This window comes from Vipera ursinii, assembly GCF_947247035.1.
Source record: "Vipera ursinii genome assembly, chromosome: 6".
NCBI classification, from domain to species: Eukaryota; Metazoa; Chordata; class Lepidosauria; order Squamata; family Viperidae; genus Vipera; species Vipera ursinii.
This window is the reverse complement of record NC_139515.1, coordinates 54,251,717-54,276,372: the sequence shown is the minus strand read 5'-3', so window position 1 is coordinate 54,276,372 and position 24,656 is coordinate 54,251,717. Positions and strand designations below refer to the sequence as shown.

The 24,656-nt window shown below is 38.5% G+C and overlaps 1 protein-coding gene across 1 annotated transcript in view; it reads left to right on the top strand.

Moving 5' to 3' along the window:
- FGD6 (FYVE, RhoGEF and PH domain containing 6) overlaps window positions 1-23,744 on the top strand; it is a 60,589-nt gene extending 36,845 nt beyond the window's left edge. Inside the window, exons 9-21 of the mRNA XM_083365952.1 lie at window positions 4,091-4,141; window positions 6,201-6,259; window positions 6,988-7,059; window positions 8,936-9,004; window positions 11,013-11,096; window positions 11,770-11,849; window positions 11,978-12,080; window positions 12,548-12,691; window positions 12,797-12,899; window positions 13,495-13,622; window positions 19,123-19,251; window positions 20,278-20,426; window positions 21,915-23,744. Coding sequence (XP_083222078.1) covers window positions 4,091-4,141; window positions 6,201-6,259; window positions 6,988-7,059; window positions 8,936-9,004; window positions 11,013-11,096; window positions 11,770-11,849; window positions 11,978-12,080; window positions 12,548-12,691; window positions 12,797-12,899; window positions 13,495-13,622; window positions 19,123-19,251; window positions 20,278-20,426; window positions 21,915-21,951 — 1,208 coding nt within the window. The 3' untranslated portion in view covers window positions 21,952-23,744. The remainder of the gene's footprint in view (window positions 1-4,090; window positions 4,142-6,200; window positions 6,260-6,987; window positions 7,060-8,935; window positions 9,005-11,012; window positions 11,097-11,769; window positions 11,850-11,977; window positions 12,081-12,547; window positions 12,692-12,796; window positions 12,900-13,494; window positions 13,623-19,122; window positions 19,252-20,277; window positions 20,427-21,914) is intronic.
- The last annotated feature ends 912 nt before the right edge of the window (window positions 23,745-24,656 follow it).

The window sequence follows — 24,656 nt, the reverse complement described above, 5'->3', positions numbered from 1 at the left end:
AAGAAATTAGGATATATAGTTCCTGTAGCTGAAACTATTTATAAGAGAAAATGAGCCTTGGTATTTAAAAAAGAACTGTAGTATAGTGGAATAGTCTCTTGATTAGGACAAAACAATCCATTTGATTTGGATCGTGAAATTGTTGTCTGGATTTTTTTTTAAAGAAATGACCATATTTGGAAAAGGTGCTACCAGATTTTGTGCCATCATAAACTAATATATCTCTATTCCTATGATATAGAGCAAGGGTCCCCAATCTGTGGGCTGCAGCCCACTATTGGGCTGTGGCCTATTCACAACTGGACTGGGTGAGTGATGGGCCAGTACACACATGTGCGCAGCCTCATTCACATGAGCGGTAGGCACCAGCTCTCAAAGCCCCACTTGGCTTCTATTCTCTGTGCCAAAAGCTCTTCCAAATGCACGAAAGGCTCCAGGGCAGTGATCTCATGCTGCTTCAGGCTTACGTCCCTTTGCAGAAGCTCTTGATATGTAGAAGCCTGACTGAAGGCTTCCTTTCTTTCTTGCTGAGTGGAGCTGTGTGCGCTGGCCCACCACCCCTTGCATGGCCCATTTCCCCTCTTCCTTCCCCCCCCCCAGCCAGGCTGCTAGCCACAAAGGTTGGGGACTGCTGATATAGAGACTCTGTGTTTTGCTTTTTGTTACATTTTTGAGAATTAATTGCAAACAGTTAATGAAATAGAAGTGAACTTCTGCAGTAGGCCGGAGAAAGATCCATGTTCCCTTTCTTGATTCCAGCACAGTTATTCCCTTCTGTAAACAGACAGGAGGTGAACCAACAGGCTTGGCCAGAGAAAGGAAGCTTGGATCCTGAGGATCCAAACTTTCTTTCTCCAGCCCAGCCCAGCAGGCCTATTTTGCAAATGGAGGGGAGGAGAAGATCTGGGGTAGGCCAGGGAAATTCAACTTGGATCTTTGGGATTTGAGCTTCCTGTCTCCAGCCCCAATGCAGGAATTCCCTTCCCACACGTAGAGGAGCTGTCTGCCCTCCTTTGGCAGACAGCTCTTTTACTCTCTCTGCTTAACAAGTTGCATGTTGGACAAGTCAAATAGAACAAATAGCTACAGAATGTACAATTTACATATTGTATAATTGTTCAACTGCATCAGCTTATATTAACCCTGCTTCATGTGTCCTCCAGCTGAAGAAAAAACTTAATGATTTGTTCTCCTTTGCATATGCCACTTTCTAATGGAATGTAGTGGTAGAAATGGTAGAATTTTAAGTAAGATGAGATACAACTTTGGGTTGTATTATTGTAACCATAATAATGAAAGATAGTTACCCATGGTTTGTAGGTTTATAGCAGGGGTGTCAAACTCGCAACGTCACGTGACGTGTCATGACGTATCGTGACTTTTTTGCCATTGCCAGCAAAGGGGTGGGCGTGGCTTTGCTATGATGCATCTGAACCGCGGACCAGCAGTTTGACACCCTGGTTTATAGCATGTGAGCTCAAGCTAATTAGGCATTAGATTAGCAAATTTCCCTTCTAATCTCACATAAACAGGCTAGGCTGCGTTGCGGGTTTCACCTAGTACGGGGTGTCAAACTCAATTTCATTGAGGGCCACATCAGCATTGCAGTTGCCCTCAGGGGGCCGGGTGGGTGTGGCCAGGGTGTGCGTGGCCTACTGGGTGAGCGTGGCTAGAGTGCATATGGCCTACTGGGTGGGCGTGGCCGGCTCGACATCGCATCAAGGGTGCCTATGAGGGCCTGGGCACGAGTGGGACAGATCTGAGGGTCTCTGGCAGAAGGAGATGGGACCGGGGCAAGTGCCAAGGCAGTGGGGGCCGTTCCCTCACTGTTTCCAGGATGGCTTTGCAGGCCACATAAAACCACTTCGCGGGCCGGATCCGGCCCCCGGGCCTTGTGTTTGACATGTCTGACCTAGTATATACTTTGGAAGCAGTTGTATACTTTTATATATTCCAGAGCTCCTTGTTCTGTCTGTAGAAAAAGACAACTGGTTCTAGAACAGTTCTGGCTCAGATTAATCTGTGATAGAAAAGTTCCAGTAGAACCACTTTAATAAGAGGAGCAAAATGTTCCTCGGGGTCCTTTCTGACTCAAAAGGATCATTTATTTCCCTTCCTTCCGTTTACTCATATCCTTCTGCTCTTCCTCTTCTTTCTGTGGACTATTATTACTTGCAACATCCTCTTTTTGATAATACTTGTTTGCCAGAATAGCACTGTTGTATATTCCTTAACTTTTGCATTAGTTAGAAGTTCAAATACTTGAGATAAATATTCCAAAAATGCTGAGTTTCTGTAGAAATAAAAAAGGTGGCTTTCCCCCCCCTAACATCTTAAATCATGCTAAACTTGAATGTAGAAAAAAAAATCTTTGTGTGGAAAAAAGAATTATGTTAAGGTGGATTCAGAAGATGGATGTTGAATATTGTACTGTGAATTTTAAAGAAATCTCGTGGAAATAATAAATATTTTTGTATGAGAGATCTGCAGAGATATTCAGGCAGAAAGAGGGAAAGGAAGTTTGGGCATAAGTCTATTCCATAAAAATAAAAAAAATTATCAGTTCCAGTTCTTTGTCAAGAGTCTTCTTGAGTGTCTTACCATTTAGATAAGACAATGCCATTTTAAGCATTTAGCTCAATTCCAATTCCAAGTAATGAATGGTAAGGTATTGTAATTGTAAACCAGTCCATCGTATTTTTTGTTTTGATTTTGTTTTAGCAACAACCTGAAATGGGTGAAAAGCATTTCAGAAAATTAGATCAATTCAGTGTCGTAGCGTGGTTTGTCAGCACCCGGGGCAAGGCAAGTAATTTGCGCCCCCTAACCCAGTGACGTCATGGCACCGCCGAAAAGACGCGCCCCGCAGCGGCGTAGACTTTCCAAGAAGAGTCGCGCGCTTGCGGGATGCTTCCGGGTCCCTCTCGAGGGCGGCTGGGCGGGGCTCCAACCTGCAAGAGCCACTGCATTCAAGCTCGCACGTGAGCCCCGCTAAATAAAGCCACACATGCGCACGAAGCTAGGCCAGCCGGCCGGCAGGTCCGTCTTCGCTCGGCCAAGCCTGCCGGGGCGCCTGCGGGGCGCTTGCGGTTGGCCTGAGCCTGGGCGGAGAGTTGGCCGCTTCTATTTATTTTATTCAGTTTATGTGGCCGCCCATTTCACCTGCCGGACTCGTTTCGCTTTGCAAGAAAGAGCAGCTCGAGAGCGGAGCCAAGCCGACTCTGTGCAGCCCTTGGGGCTCCCTGAGCAGCTCAGTGCGAGCGCGCCCCCCCAGATGTTGCGCCCGGTGCGGCCGGCCCCCCCTGCACCCCCCACGCTACGCCACTGGATCAATTCATTAAATGATCTACCCCCCACACTCTTGAACCAGCACCCTGAGATGCATATACTGCTTCTTTCTTTCTTTCTTTCTTTCTTTCTTTCTTTCTTTCTTTCTTTCTTTCTTTCTTTCTTTCTTTCTTTCTTTCTTTCTCTCTCTCTCTCTCTCTCTCTCTCTCTCTCTCTCTCTCTCTCTCTCTCTCTCTCTCTCCTTCCCTTCCCTTCCCTTCCCTTCCCTTCCCTTCCCTTCATTTTCTTTCTGCAATTTTCTTGAGTGAATGCAAGCATTTTAAAATCAAGGGTTTTCCGGTTTTCAGAGATTTGAGGGCTGGAATTATTTTGTATTCAACTTAGCCACCTAGTGGCTAAGATCAAAATAATTACTAAGATCACAGGAAACTGTAGTTTTACCAGTATTGAAAACCATTGTTTGAGGGCTATCACTGCAGTCCAATTTATTAGTGGAAAAGCCTCACTGAACACCATGATAAAAGTCTGCAGTTAGAATTTTCAATAATTTTTTTCTGCCTTGAAACTAAAGCCTTCTGATTCCCTCATAGCAAAAAGAGAAATGTTCCTCGTACACAATATGCCACTATTTTGTATTTTGTTCTGACACTATTTTGTCAGAACTCTTAAATATTTAAAATCCTTAATATTGTATGGTTTAGCTTGTACAAAACTTTTTCTTCATAATTTAGACTTCAGGTCAATAATTTTTATTGATCCGAAGGCTGGTTTTGATAATAACATCATTCTGTTCCCCTTGCAGATTATCTAAAGAACCTTTTAGAAGATTCAGCTGACTTCAAAGATACTCAAGGTAATTATTTTGTAGTTAGTTGGTGGTTAACTGAATGGGGAAATCCACTTTTTTATGCATTACATATGATATTTGGTTAATAATATAGTCATGGAAAGGGATGGGATCCTAAGCTCTGTATGGTATGTCCTGTTCTTGGGTATTGACTCCCTCTTTTATGTAGCTGTTTGGAATTAAAATCCATTTTATAAATAAAGACTTATTCTACAACTAAAATACCTTTTCCATAAAAGAAAAGTCATTTTTGCATCCATTTCGTCTATTCTTTTTTTTAAAAAAACAAGCCTGTGTTTATGTTTAGCTTTTCATAAAATTACTACTTATTGAAATAAAAATCTTTGCAGAATCAAGGAATGTGAAATCTTCTGAGATCAGGAATGGATTTATCAGCATAACTCACTGCAGAGTTTCCAAAAACAAACAAACTTTGCTTTTAGTTGAAAAAGGTGTTCTGGTAATTGCCTAAAAAGCAATCCTAAAAGAAATCCTAAAGCTATATAAATGGATAGTTTAATTTTTGTCAAGCATCTGGGAAGATTTCTGTACCCCTTTGGGCAACCAAAGTGAGAGTTTGGAACTTCCCCTTCTAACATGATGCTATGATTGGATTGTGGTATGACATAAGAGGGGAGAAAAGATAACTTGGGATTGTGCACAGTCCAAAAAGGATTCTAAAGAAATGCCTTAGACCAGAGGTCCCCAACCTTTTGGGCACTGGGGACCGGTTACGTGAACAGGGGTTTTCCCACGGACCGGAGGGGGCATGGTTTTGTGTGCTGCCTGCCTCCTGCAGATGGGGTTTTGCTTGTTTGTGCAGCCCAGTTGCTGGCATGCCACAGCCCAGTACTGGTCCACAGACCGGGGGTTGGGGACCCCTGCCTTAGACTTCACTTAAGGATAGGCTCTCTCTACTATTCTTTCAAGGAGTTTGACTTTCTAGATTTTCATGTTTGAAAATGACTGGGCTCCCATAATGAATAGCAGAGAAATGCTGTGCCCAGGTTGATATCTTCCCAGATGTGTAAGGAGTTTAAATGATTTAAATAAACTCTGGAAGAGAACACCTAAATGTTTCCATATATGTAGTGTTTGAACCTAAGCATATAGCTGGTTTTATACATTGTAACTGCAGGTATTTAGAGAAATTCATAGGTGTCCAGGGCAAGCTAAAACTATTTGCTGAAATATATTTATTAAATATTTCATTTTATTCCTTCTAAAATTATACTGTCCAATGCTAAGATTTTTGGTAGATATAGAATACTATATAAAATAGCATAAGGCAATCTGCTAAGCTTGTAAGCCGCCCTGAGTCTTCGGAGAAGGGCGGGATATAAATGGAATTTTTTTAAAAAATCCAGTAGTCTCACTTAATACAATTAAACTCCAGATTACAGTGAAAGAACCAACTGCCTCCTAGCACCGCTTAGGCTAAGAAAGCCTAAGGAGGGCCAAGTGCACCCTTGGGCGCAGTATGCTGCATTGTATAGGTCAACCCTTTGAGAAACCCCTTTTCTGATACTGCTTCCCTTTTACTGCATGCCTGGATGAAATCTTGAGCAAGTACACTCTGGAAGTCCTACATGATGGGCAGGCTCCAGCTGCATCAGGCCTTGCCATATGCATTCAGATTTAAAACCCAGTATTTTAATTGGGCCTAGAAGTTAATTTGTAATGGGTGCAGCAACTCTATATGGGTGATATTCTGCCAAATCTGACTTCCCTTGTTAGTATATTTGGTTACCAATTTTGTACCATTTGTCACCTCTGAATTGTCTTCATAGACAGCCACAGATAATACCGTGCTGCAGTAATTAAGTTCATGACCTACCAATACTAAGGTTTTCTTTATAGGCTTGGAGGTCCTTAATAAGTTTATTGTGGTTTGATTGCTTATTAAAAAGGGTACCAATTTTCTGTAAGGAAATTTCTTCCAGTTAGAATAATCTCTTTCTGATACGTTTCATGCAGTGCCCATATAGGAGAATTCGAATGTAGGTATTGAATACATAATAAAGAAATATAGAATATATGAGAATAATTCTGTCTTTTTTTAAAGATGCTCTTGCTGTTGTCATAGAAGTGGCCAATCATGCAAATGACATTATGAAACAGGGGGTAAGTGGTGTTCCAGTTGTGAAAACATAGATAAAATTTTAAAATGGCAGACACCATTTTCTGCTATAATAAATTTGAATTATTGCTTTGTCACAAAGTTCAAAGGTATACAAATGAAATGTCATATTTTTAATATGCTGTTGATAATTTATTTCTACTGAAACATATTTAATGTATGGAAATATATGTAAGCATTGCTGTTTATTTATTGATTAATTTTGTTTGCCACCTATCTCACTGCAAGGCAACTCTAGGCAGCTTATAACATTAAAACGAAACCATAAACATACATATAAATGTATAAAATCACATTAAAATGAAAATAAATTATGAATGTTTAAATTAGTATTTTTAAGTTATTAAAATATGCTATGGTTGTATTCATTTTTAATACATATAGCCACAAGAATTGTTTAAAAACATAGACTGTATTTTGTAGATATTATTAAATATATATAATATTATAGATATTATGATTTTTAAAAAATGTGTTATCTCCAGTTGTTTTGCAAAAAGGAATGGTAACGTTGAGAGGATATTATTAGCTGATTGCATGTGAGCGATTTCTGGCATCTATATCATGTGAGTTATTTTGGATTATTATTAAATGCTGAACTCCCAACAACTCTCTGGGCAGTTCATAAATAAAAGAATATAGAAGTGAACAAAAATAAAACAACAAAAGATGTTGAAAACTAGACAGTAACATTTCTACTTTCACCTTCTAGGATAATTTTCAGAAGCTTATGCAGATACAGTACAGCTTAACTGGTCATCATGAGATTGTGCAGCCTGGGAGGGTAAGTTTATTTAGGTATCACAAAACTATAGATTGAAGTCTTTCCCCTCATTCCCTTTGCAGGTTAACAGCTCTGAAAGGGGAAAAAAACCCTCTATAATTATTCATCTCTAGCTGGGATGTTAACTTTTGTTCCTTTTGAAAAGTAAGAGAGGTACTACCATTACAAGAGACAAGACAAAGCAAAGTATGATGTCAAAAGTATAGTCTACTGTTTCATAGTGCTTGTTGGTGCTCCATGGAGGTCTATATAGACTGACTCTGCCTTGTCTTTTTCTAGCTTCTGTATTCCTCCCCTCCCATGCAAAAATTGCTTCCCTGTCCCATAAACTTTGCCTATTTTTTAGGTCTATCTTCTGTGGCCTTCTTTACTTGTTAGAAGGGTCATACACATACTCTCAGTGACCCGGCTCTAAGATGTAACTGCTGAGAGAGACTGAAGCTGGATCAAGGAGAAAAGCGGTATTTTTTTCACCAGAAAATGCAATAGCATCTCCTACAGAAACATTCTGTGTTGCACAAAGAGCCTGACGGAACTCTGGGACCCTCAAGGTCTGATCTCCTTGCAGGAAAACCATCATAGGACTGCCCTCTCCCATCAGAGAATGTACCTCCGTGGATATTTATACTGCTGCTGTAAAAGACACCTGACGTGTCTACTAGAGTTCCTTTGGGGGGGGGTTATCCAGAGAGTAAGGCCCTCCCACCTCAAAAATCCAGATCCAAATTACATTCAAAGATACCAGTAGAACTCTGAAAGCACAGGCTTTTTCCTTGATCTTGGAACAGCCTTTTAAAGAACCTTCAAAAGTTCTAAAAAAAGGTTGGGTAGAGCCATTGTCAACACAGTCAAAGATTTGAAAGAATAGGTAACAATTTTCAAATAGGGCTCAATGTAGTAGTCCCAAAGTTTCCAATCACAGGAGCCCATGCAAAAGCTCCCTAAAATACCGCAAGCAAAAGTAAGTGGCACCCTTTCTATTCCCACATGAAAGCTTCGTTGTTGTTGTTAGCTGCAAAGTCGTGTCCGACCCATCGTGACCCTATGGACAACGTTCCTCCAGGCCCTCCTGTCCTCTACCATCTTCTGGAGCCCATTTAAGCTCACGCCTACTGCTTCAGCGACTCCATCTAGCCACCTCATTCTCTGTCGTCCCCTTCTTTTCTTGCCCTCAATCTTTCCCAGCATTAGGCTCTTCTCCAGTGAGTCCTTCCTTCTCATTAGGTGGCGAAAGTATTTGAGTTTTAGCTTTAGGATCTGGCCTTCTAAAGAGCAGTCAGGGTTGATCTCCTCTAGGACTGACCGGTTTGATCGCCTTGCAGTCCAAGGGACTCGCAGGAGTCTTCTCCAGCACCATAGTTCAAAGGCCTCAATTCTTTGGCGCTCAGCCTTTTTTATGGTCCAACATGAAAGCTAAATCAGTAGAATTTTCCTGCAACTTCCTCATCAAGGGTCCAAGCACCTTCCTTTCTTCTGCACTCAATTTCTAATGCTTTTCCTAAACTTGACTCCTTTTGTTTTCTAGAGAAGAAAATGTTTTAGAGTAAATAATTCACAAAATTCAATATTTTTAATGAAACAGTCATGAAAAAAGCTTCAGAATTGTTTTTTTCTGGGCTTGAAAAAAGCAACACACAATGTTCTACCCAGCTGCAAACACTGGCTTTTTTCTGGTCAAGAAGAACCAATCGCTGCATGGAAAGTAAGGCTTGTTACTTTTTGTGTAAGAAGCAACTTTACGGTCTTGCTGCAGAGGTAGGTCAGAAGGAAAGGATATTCATAAGGGCGTATCAAAGAGTCTGGAGTTTAGTATATTACTACTAGATAGGAGATTTATATGATCCTGGCTGATTTTCTGTGTATATTTGTTGACCAGGTTTTTTTGAAAGAAGGAACATTGATGAAACTGTCCCGAAAAGTAATGCAGCCAAGAATGTTTTTTTTGGTAAGATGCACACCCTAATGCTAAAGTAATTTTTAATGGAGAACTAAATACCAACAGCTAGCAATTTCAGCTAATGGTTTTGAATAATTTACATTGCAATTTGTGCTACTGTTTTTCTTTTATTGTGGCTTCATTAATATTCCATAAGTGAATTGTGGTAAACTTTCCTGCATAGTTGATGGTCTTCATGGGTTTTTTTATTTTTGAGAAAGATTCCCCTCAAAGTTCAAACAAGCAACTCACTTTTTGGGATGTGAAAATTACTTTTTATCTATAACATATTTGAACTGTACTTGGTATATGATTAAGTACAATTCAGATATGTATTTCATAATCACATAATTCTTTTAACAGTATGTTAAATATCTGACTTAAGATGCAATCTCCAACATAAGATGCAAGAAAATTGCCATATATAATGAATGCAGAAAGCTGGAGTACGTTTCAACAATGAGCTGATTAGGTTCATACATTTCACTAAGCCATAAATCATTTACCAACAATACCGACTGAATGTGCATAGCTGACTTAGCTGAAACCAAACAAAATGAAATTATAGCTTGTTGTGATTTATGAACCAATATTGATCTGCAGAAATAACAAAGTTTCTAGTTACAATACAACAATTTCCATGTTGGTGCAATTTATTTCCTGGGCCAGCTTAAAGACCAGAAAGTAATGTAGAATTTAATAGAATTTTTTGTGGCATAGAATAGAAGGATCACCTAGTGACCTGCTTTCTATCTCTGTTCTTAAGACTGGAATAACCAAAGTCCACTCACTTTGGACTGGCCATGATAATTTCTCATAATACTGTTTGCAGTGACTCTAAAATCTGCCCTTTTAATGTAGACATATATAGGTAATGTAAATGCTTGCCTGACTTCATGACTCTCTCCCTGATCATGGCTGCCTTTCATCCTCTTTTTTGCCAGTTAAAAGTTTTTGATCTTTGCTAATTTTTAATAAATAAACATCAACTGGATTTTTCCAGCTGTTTTGTATATTCTGTCTGCTTGCTCAGATCTGGAAGTAGGAATTGACTGAAGTGTGTTGGCTGCAAACTAAACTGGAAATGATCCATAGAAGGAATGTAATTGAGGTGTATGGAAGCCAGCATGGCATGGAGAAAGTAAACAAAGGGAAGGTTTTCTTTCTCTCAAAACTAGGACATGCTTCATCCAGTGAAACTAATTAGAAGCTTTAAGACAGTCAGAAGAAATAGTGTCTTCGCACAGCATGTAATTAACTTGAGCAATTCATCCCTATAAGAACTAGGGGTGACTGCTAGCTTGAATGGCTTTAAAAGTGCAATTAGATATATTTGTAGAGGTAGGTCTATTAGTTTTGAAGCTTAGTGTGACCTTTGTATTTTGGGGCAAAATACCTCCCCAGTTGCAGGCGGAAATTAGCAATGGAGGGGATGTGTTTCTTACTCAAGAATGTGTTGCAAGATTTGCATTGTTTCATACAAAGCAAATAATTTAAGTGGATTTTGCAAAAGACTATTTCCACTGCTTTCTCCAATATATTGCTGTTAAAAAATCCAGAATATGACTTTGAGGTACAAACATATTTGGAGCAACTGAGACAAATGCTTCTCTAATTAGAAGGAGGGGAGGTAACACATATTTTGGGTTTCCAAGATTCTGTTGTTTTAACCAATTTCAATAAAGTATATAATTCTAATTTTCTTGTGGAGTATGTATTTCCTGTTCGGGTCTGTTCTAAAGAATTGACAGTTACTCATTAATATTAATGTTTTTATGTTTATCAATGCAATTTTTATATTCTTCATAAATATAGAAATTACTGAAATCTGAATTTTACTGTTGAAAAATGGGCCAGGAAAAGCCTTAAGGAAGAAGACAAATGTCATGTCTATTCACAACATTCTGCTATATGCCCATTAAGATGGGGATGAGGTAGACCTTCCACATCAGACTTGTATAGTTGTAAGTTGATATGTAAGTGTATCAGGTACATTAAAAAATAATTTACTTTGCAGTTTAATGACACCCTGTTGTATACAACTCCTCTGCAGTCTGGAATGTATAAACTCAACAACATGCTATCACTGGCTGGAATGAAAGTGAGTGATGATTATTTTTGGTACAGTAGCTTGTCTTATAAAGCATAGCTTGAACTTGTGCACCAAAATTACAATCTGAAATTTCTGTTTGAGAAATCAGTTGCTCTGAACATTCTGCCAAATGTAGGTAGCTGTTAGCTGCCTCATTTTCAGAAAAGGTTGGTAGTAATAAAAAAAGCAGTGCAGGGAAACAGCAGAGATGGCAAGTTCTTTCCACAGCTTGCTAGATTTTCTGGCTGAATGTTAGACTATTGCCAGTTCTATAATTTGAGCCAGTTCACTTCATACACTTCATGAGGTCTCACTAACAAATAAGCACCATGCTCCAGCTTATTTCAGGAGAACTCATCTGCTGGCTGTTCCAAAGGTAGGCATGTCCTATGACTGACCTTGTGTATGGTTTATTGGCTTATTCCTTTCAGGTTTTTTTTTAAAGTCAGTTCTAGTTCATGTTTTGTTTCTATAGCATCTTAGACTTGACCATTTGCAAATGTTGCCAGCAGACACAATCAGAACAGTGGCACAAATTAATTAGTGAACCATAGCATGGCTAGTCCTGCCATGCAAACCAGCTTTATAAGTGAGGTTGTATGTCATTCTTTCATTTGTTTAATTTTTCAACATGACAAGTGGTAGAACGTTTCTCTTTTTATACTTTCTACTATCTTGTCAGGTTAAGAAACCAACCTATGAAGCTTATCAAAATGAACTGAACATAGAAAGTGTAGAACGATCCTTCATCCTCTCAGCAAAGTAAGTGTTGCAAAAACAAACAGAACCAAACCAATAGTTGGTTGGCCTCATAAAGTCAAAGGAAAATCTACTTAGTGATGTTTTATGAAAGAAGTTGCTTAACTAGTGTGTGTATTTAACCCCAACAGTTCTGCTACAGAGAGAGATGAATGGTTAAAAACTATCTCTCAGTCAATTGAAGACTACACCAAAAAAAGAATTACTTTTAACCCTGCTAAAAGTCTAGAAGAGGTAGGCTTTCTTTCTAGAGGGGGTACATTTTTTATGGGAAATTACAAACTCTGAAACCATGTCATACTCAACACTCAAGAGGCCTTATCATTCTTTCTGTACATTGGGACCCAAGAGAAGGCCTAGCAATCAATTGCTGAGTATATTCTAACTTTGCATTTCATGTACTGTAGTTGTAATGAATGCTCCTGATATGTGTTGCTTTGAATTTTAGTTTTATAATATTCAAGAGGGCCTTCTTTACCTTGCTGAGAATGTTTATACTTCAAATAAAAAAATGATTTCCCACTCTAATAAACATTGAAATCTAAAACGGTGTCCCAAGCACCATAGCTTTACAAAAGAAATTGTGCTGATATTGATAATGAGCCTGTAATATATAGTTTTCTACATGAGAAATAGAAAAAAAATTGTTTACATCCTATAAATATATTTTTCTGACCACATTTTTTCTCACTCTTCTTTAGGCAGACCAAGAAAAAGAAGAAGAAAGACCTATAGGATCCAAAGCTCCAATCTGGATTCCTGATACCAGAGCCACCATGTGTATGATTTGTACCAGTGAATTCACTCTGACGTGGAGAAGGCACCACTGCAGAGCTTGTGGAAAGGTTGTAAAAAATTAATATTGTTAGCTTTAAAAAAAGAAGAAAAAATTGGACACAAATGCATTTGGAAAAGATATATGTGCATATATTACCTTTTTCTTTTTTCAGATAATCTGCCAAGCTTGTTCGTCAAATAAGCATGGATTAGACTACATGAAAAATCACCCCGCAAGAGTGTGTGATCATTGCTTTCAAGAGTTGCAGAAACAGGGTAAAATTAAATGTTACCTGTTTTTCACTGTTGCTCATATATTTAGATTTTTTTCCCCAGGGATTAGAATTTTTATAATTACAATAGTAATCTTTCAGTTAAAGTATCATACATATTAATTTCTTCAAGAGTTAAATAGAAAAAATATCTAAATATAAAATTTATACATTATTTAGCAACATTTTTAGTTTATGGTATTGTGGTATTTCAAGCACGAAAATATATCTCTTGATTAAACCTATCTTGTTTATTCTTTTGAATTATTTGCAGTCAGTCATATTGAGTTACAATGCCTGTTACTTTTTTAAAAAAACAAGAAACAAAACCCTGCATCTGTCTGAGATGAAACTTCTTACCTGTAAATCTTTGATCACCAGTATTCCACCTCTCAGAATTAATGAGAAAGCAAAACATTCAGAATAGCTATATAATCACTTGTACATTAAGACATTTTAAAAAGCTACAAACTGTTTTTGAAATATTGTATACAAATCTCAGAGATGGATGTATAGCTTATAAAATTAATAAATGATAAATTAAAAACTCCTTTAGTTCTCTGAATCAGAAATAACTGTAACTGTTACTTTAATTTCAGATAATATGTACACTTCTAAAAATGGATCTCCACTAAATCACCGATCGCCAACTAATGCTTTGTCTACAGTATTGCACAGTATTCCATCTGGCAGGAAGCAGAAGAAAATTCCAGCTGCACTGAAGGAAGTATGTCAGATCTTCTCAGCACTTTTTTTATTTATTTACAGTATTTACTAATAAAGACCTGTTGCTTAATGGAGACCAAATGTACTGACATCTGCCTGTTATTCTTTTCAAAGATTGTAGCTGTAGAATCACAGTGCTTATTTTTATTCTGTTCTTCCTGCTTTCTGATTCCCCTTTCTCTCCCTCAATATTCTTTCTGGGGACTGCAGGCACGATTACCTGCCTTATTCTCAGCTAATGAAAGTGGAACAGTGATTAGATCTATACCATGAAAAGCCATTATTTGTCTTAAAGCCACAATGGCAGACAGGAAACCTTGAAATGGCACCCTTTGAAGTTTTATACAATGCTGAATGGTGCATTTTGTATCTGGTGTTTGTTACAAAACTGAGAACCATAGTTGGGCAACATTAGGCCCAGTTAAAATGCACTCCAAAAGCATGTAAGCTTTTGATCACTTTTGTTCCCATTTAATTCAGAGATCTACCAAGATGGTGAAAGGTCTAAAACTGATCTGTCAATTTGTCAATTTTTCAGAACTCATCTGTCTTTGCCTCCTTCTTAGGGTTCAGAGGGAGTGGTAATAGTAATAGTTTATTGATTTATTAGTCTTATCAAGTCAAATCAAATATAGTACATACCGGTAGTATAATTTTGGAATAAACTGGGAAGCAATAGTGATAAAATATATATGAGTTTATACAAAGAGACGTTAATCAGATAAATGAATCTCCTTTACAGAATACCCCAATTTGTTCAGTGTATCGGGTTCATAAAACCACTCCCTTAGTTATAAACTTAGCAGTTCTGTGTACATTTGAGCCCAGAAGGAAATGTGACAATTTGTGGTTAGGATCCCAGTGGACTGTTCTTTCCAAAAGTATTTCAGACTGATTGGGACATATAATTGGCAGTCAAACAAAACATGAGAAATATTTTCAGTGGCTGGGATACCACATATCCAGGTTCCCTAAAGGCAAGTGGAGGAAGCACCATATTTCACCATGGAGACCAATAACTTTTGCTCTAGAATAGGTCCTTCTTAAAGATTGTGTCAGATTCAATGACAGGCATTTCTCAGGTTAAAAAAAAATGTTAGCTAACATTTTATTGTTAGCCAATTCTGGGATCTAGTTTTAACCCTTTAATTCCATGTTGGTTTGAGTGCTAATATCCAGGGCTATCTCTTTAAAAAAATTCCTTTGCCGGGAAGGCCATTAAGAGTAGATGCTAGGTAGAAAAGCCACGTTGTGAAATAAGTTTGGAAAGTTGATTGACCCAGGAATTGGGCTGGGCCATACTTATCTGTTCTGTTAGGCATATTTTGGAAAGTCTGTTAGGCTTATTGAATGGATCCTCTGCCAGTATTTGAATATTTTAGTTATTAAATGACTGTGCAAGGAATGCGTACCTGACCACAGGGGTAGATGTGTTCTTATCGGTTCCCAGTATGCATTTTAAAAAACAAGTCTAAACTTGTTCATGTGAGGTACCTTTATTAAGGTCCCACAATTCTGGACATAGGTCAGCATTGGACTATTTTTGCTTTGAATACTTTCAGTATAGGGGTCAAGGTACACAAGTGGTTGTAGTTAAATTTGTATAATCTTTGAGTACTTACCTCTGCCCTTGCTGATTTTCTTTTAAAATGATTTAACCATGACCCAATTCTGGTAAAAACCACCTCTAAACAGGTAAAAAAAATCATTTGTTCATTAGGCTCCCCAGTTATTACCCAGATATATGTCACACTTTTCCCATTAAATATCCTTAATTTAGATATGGTTTATTGATGTTTAAAGAATTAAGAGCACAGTAGTTATTTAGCTTTTGCAGCAGTCTTTTCAGGTCTATTTGGAAATGTACCATTAGAACCATGTTATCAACATATAAGAGGATAAAATTATCATGGGACTTTGGCATATGATCATCTGCAGCATACAGGAATCCTGGTAAATCACTGACAGAAATTAAAAAGCATTGGGCTAGAATACAATCCTATCTTGACATCATTATGGGTGGGTATACTGTTCATTAGAGAACCATTAATACCTGTATGGACTTTGAAATAGGTTTCTGAGTAAAAAAACCTTAACCAAGAATAAAGACTTTGGGTTCCATATTTAAGCCAGTCAATTTCAAGCATAGAATATTTCTGTTTGTAGAATCAAAAGCCCCACTAAGATTCATAAATATGGTAAAACGTTTCTTGCCATTTGTTAATTGTTATGTGGTGGTGTAGGTTTCAAACAGTTGTCTATTGTGGAGCACTCTGGTCTGAATCCAGCTTGTTCCTCCATTAAGAGATTTATTTCCATTAACCAGTTTTTTGTTTTGCTCAGCAGATGTTTCACATACACTATAGCCACAATTCCAATAAGGCTTATCAGTCTGTAGGTTTTTGGTCACGTTTGTCTCCCTTTATATATAGGGGGAGTATAATGGCGATTTCCTATCTGACTAGAATTCAACCTATATTATTTATATGAACACCCTGCTAACATTGGGGCCCACCAATCAATATGAGTCTTAAAAAGTTCTGGGAGTAGAAAATCTACAGGTGCCTTATTAGATTTTAAAGATAAAATTATAAGTTTTGTTTTTGTTTTCTAATACTGAGATTGGAGGCCAGGGAGGAAGGTTTTCAAAAGCTACGGTGTCAGTAATTTGTTTGTGTGCAAGACCGTGGTTAGCATTAGGGGGAAAAACTGCAAAAAAAAGTTCTCCGAAATTGAGGCTGCAATAGGAATATCAAGTTGCAATTTACAGTATGTTCAATAAACATGGTATAGCTTTCCAGAAGAAAATTGTCTTTTTCCTAAAACTTCCAGATCTCACCATATTTTAACTCTATGGGAGACTTTTTTTTAAAGATTAATGATTTAAGAGCCTTGGTGGAGCAGTGGGGTAATGCCTCCTTAAGTAACACCAGCTGCCTGCAATTAGTGCAGGTTCGCATCCCACCAGGCTCAAGGTTGACTCAGCCTTCCATCCTTCCGAGGTAGGTAAAATGAGGACCCAGATTGTTGGGGGCAATTAAGCTGACTTTGTAATAATGCCGCTTGGGGGTGTGTGAAAGCCCTAATAAGCAGGCATATACATAGAATGAAGGCTACTGCTAAGTTTGTAAGCCACCCTGAGTCTTCGGAGAAGGGCGGGATATAAATGGAATTTAAATAAATAAATAAATAAATAATAAATTTCTTGTAATTATGCCTAATTTTTAGCATTTTAGCATGGGGTTGGTTTTTTTTTCTGGTAGGGTGTCCCACGGTCTGACTCATTGCTGCCCTCAATAGCTTTCTGCTACATAAGCAGAATCAAATCAATTTTAACTTACTTGCTGACAGTTTCTAATAGGAAGTTTGGCTATTAAAATTTTTCTAAGTGAATGACATAGATCTGCATATTGGGTCAGAATTTTATCTGGATCTTGGGTAGAGGAGAAAATGGAGCTTCTCTAAGGCTGGGCCTGTTCTGAGTTCAGAAAGCTAGATAATGCCTTGATATCAACTTTGATCCAATTAAGCTTTCTCTTTCACTTCAAGATTAGCTCTCTTATCATGGGGCTTGTATAAGCTAGTATCAGATCTGCCTTGGAAATAGATTGTGATTGGTTGATGATCCCTATCCTCCCTCACATGGGCTTAGAGCTGAAAGTGAGTGACTGGCCCAAGATCACCAGCTGCCTTCTTCAGGCAGGTCTAGATCTGATAGTGCCTTGGTTTCTAGCCTGAAGCTTTTAATCACTCCACCAGACTGGCTCCCTCATACTATTTACTGAACACAAATTATTTATATGATTTAAGTATGTTTATATTCTAGTCCTGTTGTCTGAAACCTTTTAGCATCTGATGTAATTCTTTTGCTTTAATTTTTAATCTGTCTCGGGAAGAATGTTATGCGATGTTATGTGAAATACAAAATACCACTTAGAGAACGTTAAAATTTGAGTTTTGCCTGTGTTCAACTTTTCTTTGGGATTCTTAATATGAATTAATTTTTCATTAAAACTTGCCTTTATAGAAAAGTAAATGCTAGTAATTTTTTTAGTTTTAATAGGAATTGTATGGATGCTGTGCTGAAAAAAATCTGATGTTTTTATCCACCATCTGATCAAGCTGAATTGCATTTAACAATAGCATCAAAATAATGAATTATAGTGTCCTTCATTTTTAGATACTTAATATCTCCATGTGGAGGTGAAAGAGATTATAGTTGAACACTTCCAGAAGGCATCAACAACCATTATGTGCAACCTGTATATGTATAAATGAAAATAAAAATGTTGTTGAAAAAAGGATCTTAAAAATGACAAATTCCCCACAGGTATTCTCAGATGCAAAAGGAATGATAGCAAAATATCCTTTATAGCACATTCTTGTTTACCCAGGAATAAATCCCATTGTGTGAAATTGGTTTGATCTTAGTTGAATGTAGAATTGCCGCATCAGTCAACTATAAAGAAAAATACTGTCTTACTTGTGAGGAAAAACAGTAATGAGAAGACTAACTAGAAAGTGGAGTATAGTAAACCAAGTAACACAACCTCTGGTATGTCTAGAGAGGCTAGAAAATATCTTTTCTGAAATTTTCATTCAGTTTAATTCCTCTGGGTTCAATGGCTTCTTACTGAGATTCTGGTTCAGAGAGTGCAAGCTAAAATATGTATCTTATTGATCTATTTAATCAGATTTTAATATAAGACCTAATTGTAAATTGTATTCATTCATTCATTCATTCATTCATTCATTCATTCATTCATTCATTCATTCATTCTCTAAAGGCCCTTAGGAATATAACAGGAAATAAGAGTTCAAGAAGTAAGCAAACAAATAAAACAAAGACTTTTCATAGCTTTGTTATAGTATATTTGAATCAAACATTATTTTCTATATTGCATTTGTAAAATATTTTTTTAAAAAAATAGTTCTCTATTTCAGTGGTCCCCAACCTGTCTGGCTTGGTAGACCAGTGTTGGGGGGAAGGGGATGGTTCCGTGTGAACAGCAGGCGTGAGCACTCCACTTGCTCAAATGAAGCTTTGTGCGTGAGCACCTGCTTCTTGCACAAGTGAAGCTTCACATGAATGCCTGTTGCTCGTGCATGTGGAGCTACACACACACACGTGCCCACCACTTGCGTGGCCTGGTTTCAAAAGGGTCACAGCCAAATAGTGGTCTGTAGCCTGGGGGGCCCTTCTCTACTTGACTGAAGGAGGACTAATTAGCAGGAGAGAAAGACTGATTCCTAGGGTTGTTTTTTTTTGAAATGCTGAAAGTGTCAATAGAGCACTAAAGTTGCTGAAAGGCCAGTTTACTAACAGAACTTGGGCATTTGGACAGTGAATTAACAAAATGTATAAATGTAGCAAGCAATTATACTTAATTTAAACTATGTTTTCAGCAGATTATAATGAAGATAATAATCAGTACACCAGGGAGAGGAACAATTATACTACACTCTCTTGTAATTAAACTACATACTTGTATTCATTGTAGGTATCGGCTAATACAGAAGATTCTTCAATAAGTGGTTACTTGTACAGATCAAAGGGCACCAAAAAACCATGGAAACACCTGTGGTTTGTGATAAAAAATAAAGTGCTATACACATATGCTGCTAGTGAGGTAAGAAATGAAAAGCTGAAAAACCGTCATGAGCAGAATGTTGGGATTGCACTCCTAGACTAGAGATAGTTCTCAATTTATGACCACAATTGACACCGGAATTCTCAGTCATTGAGGAAGTGGTCATTAAGTGAGAGGTCACATGACTGTTTCTCTCAATAAGCAGAATCCCAGCACTCCTCATTATGGTATTAAGTGATCATGTTGTCAAGCTATCATTTCTGGATGAACCTTTGTCAACCAGCCACCAGAAACCAGAGGGAGTCCTCTCAGCAGGTGACAGTAGTTTGGAACCTTCCCTGCTGATTTTCTGGGGAAGCTGGTAGGCAAGATTGCAAATGGTGATCACATGAATGCAGAACACTAGGTAACCTGTTATAAATGTGAACAGATTGCAGAACACAATCACGTGACTGTGGGGAGCCTGCAATGTTTATAACTTCAGGCAAGGATCATAAGTCCCTTCATTCAGCACTGTCATAATTTTGATCAGTCATTAAGTGAGGGCCACCTGAGCTGAATGTAGAGAGTATCTTTAAACAAATCACTGGGGAAAATAACCTACTAAGTAAAATGATTCACACAAAATAATGAGCACTATATAGTTGGAATTTACTGTTCTCAGATATAGCAATAGCCAGCAATTCTGATAGATTTAAAGGGAACTGGGTGACTTCATGAAGCCTAAAAAAGATAAGTAGTTTTGATGAGTGATTACATTCTAAATTAATGATAGTGAAGCATATATACTAGGCTAACCACATTAGTGGAAGAGAGTTATCACCGTTCTATTCATGCTTCTAAGTTTGGAAGGAAGTGTAAAGTAGAAATGCTGTGTATTCAGTCATTAGCTAAATAATTGAAGGATCTGAACCAAAATACTTCCTTTGGTCACAATTGGGACATTTAGAATCAAACTCAGGATTTAGTATTGGTCTAGAGTTGCAAGAAACATTCTTGTATGGTATTTTCACTGTTTCAAAAATGAAACATCACATCTAATTCTGGGTTTCCTTTTAATATTAGGATGTCGCTGCTTTAGAGAGCCAACCTTTACTGGGTTTTACAGTTGCTGAAGTTAAAGATGAACACTTAGAATCTAAAGTTTTCCATTTATTGCACAAAAATACTTTATTTTACATATTCAAATCAGATGATTCCCAGTCAGCACAAAAGTAAGTGCCCAGTTATATATATCTGTTAAGTTATAAATTAAGAATATTCTGAGACAGTTTCAAAATATAGTATTGACTGTGATCCTATTGATTATTCCGATTGTACAGAAATTATTTTGTCAACATATAGATATCTTTTTAGTATTCCCAGTGAAGTACCTAAAAACTAGAGTAAATGAAGTTTGTTTTTATTAGATTTTAGCAGGAAAAAAAGCAGGCATTTGTTACTTGTACTTAAGTTGAGCAAAAATACAGGGGGAAAAACCATCTCTTTTTTCAAAAGCCAATTCCAAAAGTAGAGTGCTATTGCAAGAATTGGATTCAGACCTGTTGTCTTGACCATTTTTCATTTAGAATTATGCATGGTTTTTATTTATGAAATTTATAGACCTCCCATCTTACCTCAAGGTAACTAACTTTAACATCCTCTAGTGTGGCTTTGATTGTAATTATGTTAAATCAGGATAAATGAGCCAATTACTTATATATTCCAATTTGCTGAATATATCCAATTATTTATACACACACACACACATATACCGTACATACATACATACATACATACATACATATATATATATATATATATACATATATACACACACACACACACACACACACACACACACACATACACATACATACATACATACATATACATACACACACACACACAGTGTGTGTATTCCTCCAACCCTGGCACATGAGAAAATATGGCACCCATAGTGACAAGTAAAATAAACAAAATAAAATGGCAAATGCAAATAAATTTTGTAACAGTAATATTTGCTGGCCCTCTGTGTGGAGGGGGCTGACTAGAAAAAAAAATTAACCCCACCTTACAGAGACAGAACAATCATTCTTAATTTAAAATGGAACCAAAGCTTTTATTAAAAAGAAATAAAATGAAAAGGGATTTTTTCCTGTTTTAAATAGACACTTATAAAACATTCAGTAGCAGATAAGATAAAAATATAGAGCAACTAACATTACAGATAACATGTTTCCCATAGAAAATATATAGAACGTGAAGTAGAGAGCCTAATTATCTGAAACAAAGCATTAACCAGTAGATACAGCAGAGAAATTAAATATCATTTCCTAGCTTTTCCTATTTTCCTAGAGAATAGATAACCCTCAGAACAGATACTCCCTTTGTTCATAAAGTACTTATTCTTAGCAAATGCTTTTTTCTGCAAATTATAGTTTAAGTCTAAAGGTTGATCTTATATCTTACTTGTTTCCAGCCTTTTGCCTAGCAACTTCTGAGTGATTTAAAAAAAAGATTCCTAATGAGCAGGAAGGGTTTGAAAGAAGCTGCTTGTTTCATACGTACCAAAACCATGTGTGTCTCTTTACAACAGAGAGATGCCTCAACTAGCACCTTGCTATCTCAGTGAAGAGGCTTGTGGGCAGATTAATGAGAGTGTACATGGGGATGGGGATGTGGTTTTGTTATTAAAATAATGTTTTCTCTTTTTCCAATAGGTGGATAGAAGCTTTTCAAGAAGCCACAATATTGTAGCACATTCTGGTTTTAAAGAAAATGCAGATGACAATGATATTGCAGTTCTGTACATTATAGTCAATGAATTTGCCTAGGCCACAGGTCGGCAGCCTGTGGCTCTGGGGCCGCATGCGGCTCTTTGAGCCGTCCCCTGCAGCTCCCAGTCCTCCTCCGCCATGTTTAGTCCTGAAAAAAAAAGTGGCACTAAAATAGTTAAATAATCAATTCAAACTTCTCAACAACAAAAAAAAATTGCAAAGTGCATCGATTGGTTGAACTTTGGTTTGTGAGACCGCCCACAAGCTGTTTGTGGGACTGCCCACAAACCTCTTTGTTTCTTCAATCTGAGTGCACTTGGCAGTGGAGGAAGAGACGGGAGGACTGGAAAGGTGAGTAGCGGTTCCTCTTGCGGCGCCCTCGAGTCTGCAGCGTAAATACGAGTGGCCCGGAGTGGCCAGAGGGTGGGGGGGGACTTTAAAAGTGCTGTAGCCGCTATTCCTGCTGCTTGCAGGGTTGGCGCACCCCCCTTTCCATCCCCGCCGCTGCGCGAGGATCGGCCTCGCGGCGTTTGGCGGCAGGAGAGGCAGCGGTTCCTCTTGCGGCACCCATGAGTCAGCAGGGTAAATATGAGCGGCCCGGAGTGGTCGGAGGGTGGGGGGCTTTAAAAGTGCTGTAGCCGCTATTCCTGCTGCTTGCAGGGTTGGCGCACCCCTCCTTTCCATCCCCGCCGCTGCGTGGCATTTGGCAGGAGAGGCAGCGGTTCCTCTCGTGGTGCCGAGTCTGCAACGTAAATGCGAGCGGCCCGGAGTGGTCGGTTTGGAGAGCAGAGGTTTAGAGAGCTGAGGTTTGGAGAGATGCTGCCTTCGTCCATGTTTCTTTCGGCCCCAAAAGAAACGCGGACTAAGGTAACAGCTCTCCAAACCTCCACCTCCCCGTTTGGAGAGCTGCTGCCTTCCACGTTTGAAAGAAACATGGACGAAGGCAGCAGCTCTCCAAATGGGGAGGCGGAGGTTTGGAGAGCTCCCCGTTTGGAGAGCTGCTGCCTTCATCCGTGTTTCTTTCAAATGCGGACGAAGGCAACAACTCTGCAAACGGGGAGGTGGAGGTTTGGAGAGCTGCGCAGCTCTCCAAACCTCCGCCGCCCCATTTGGAGAGCTGCTGCCTTCGTCAAACGCAGAGGTTTGGAGGCCCCAGGGGGGAGGGGCAGGGCGCTCGGTTGGCTCCGGTGGCGCCCAGGCTGAAGGTGGCACCGCAACCCAGTGCCCGTCGCCAGGGAGACCTGCGGTGGCAGTGGCAGCGCAGGTGCCTCCTGGCTCGGGGGAGCCACGCTGCAGGAGATGCTCACGAGGTTTCCTTCGGCCAGGGAAGGGCCCGTTGCCTCTGAGGGGGGCCCGGGAGGGATCCTCTGAAAGGCCGTTTCCTTCCTCGTCTTCGTGCGGCCCTCCGCAGTCGTGTCGGCCTGCGAGTCCCCCCCCCCAGTAAACTGGTGGCACTGGGCGGTGACAGGTGCGTGCGGCTCAGGATGCGGCGTGGGCATCAGGGTGGTGCACTTTTTGCCTTGTTCTGCGCATGTGCGCGCATGCATGCATGCGCGCGCACATTTTGCAGCTCCCACTTTTTGGTGTGTGTGACGGAACCGGTTCCGAGTGGCTCTTTTGCTGTTTCAGGTTGCTGACCCCTGGCCTAGGCAATGCCTTTTTCAAAAATAGTGGTCTGAACCTAGTCTGGTTCAGGCATAATGATTTTTAAAGAAATGTGAATACTTGCTGTCTTACAAAATATGTTATTTATTAAACTCTGCTACTGTTTTACATTTGCTAATGGTCAGAATCATTCTTAAACTCAAGCTGAATTTTAAAGTTTCCTTCACTGCAGAACCTTATAAACCACAGTATCATTTGACAGAAAAGTGGAACAAGATATTTCTCTGCTCTGTTCCAAGGACAATTTTCACATATGCAAAATGCAAGATTTTTCAGTAGGCTTTTATGATTTCTTGCTTTAATTTTTGGTAAATCTACTGAACTATTTTGCATTCTACCACACATATACATTTCATATTTGAAACAACTATAAGTTTATTAATTGGCCTACATGAAGCAATCTACAAGTCACTTTATAATGATCAATTGCATATTAATTTCTTACAATGTTATTCATCTTTTTAATATTCCATAACGCTGCATCTGATCAATCTCTGGTGCTATATATGGAAGATTTTGTGTGAAACTTTTCTCACTAATGCCTGAACTTGACTCTTTCTTGGAAAATTAATAAAATATCTTAGCAGGAAAAGCCTAAATATTTGGAATAGAAGGGTAAGAATATACCAATCTTTCTAGATCTATCCCTTTGGATAGTCAAAAGCAACATTAGCTATTCAGTTGGGTAGCAAGCCATAAGATGATGATTTTTTTATTCAGATATTTTTATGTATATGACTGATTCAGGCATAAATATTTTTTATCCAGAAATCACAGCAAATTTATAATTAGATTCAAAAGAAAAAATGAAATAGCTGCCCATTGTGTTTCTAAAAACTATTTTTTAAAGCTGAAGATAGTTCTTCCAAGTTCACAGAAGTTTCTTCACTATCATATGACTTTTGCAGGAGTTCATGTGGGTTCAATTCTTTTCTTTGTATTTTTGTTTTATCCTCAGTACATTATAATAATTACAAAAACTATTAGGACATGAGACACAGAAACTAGCTTAATAGGGCT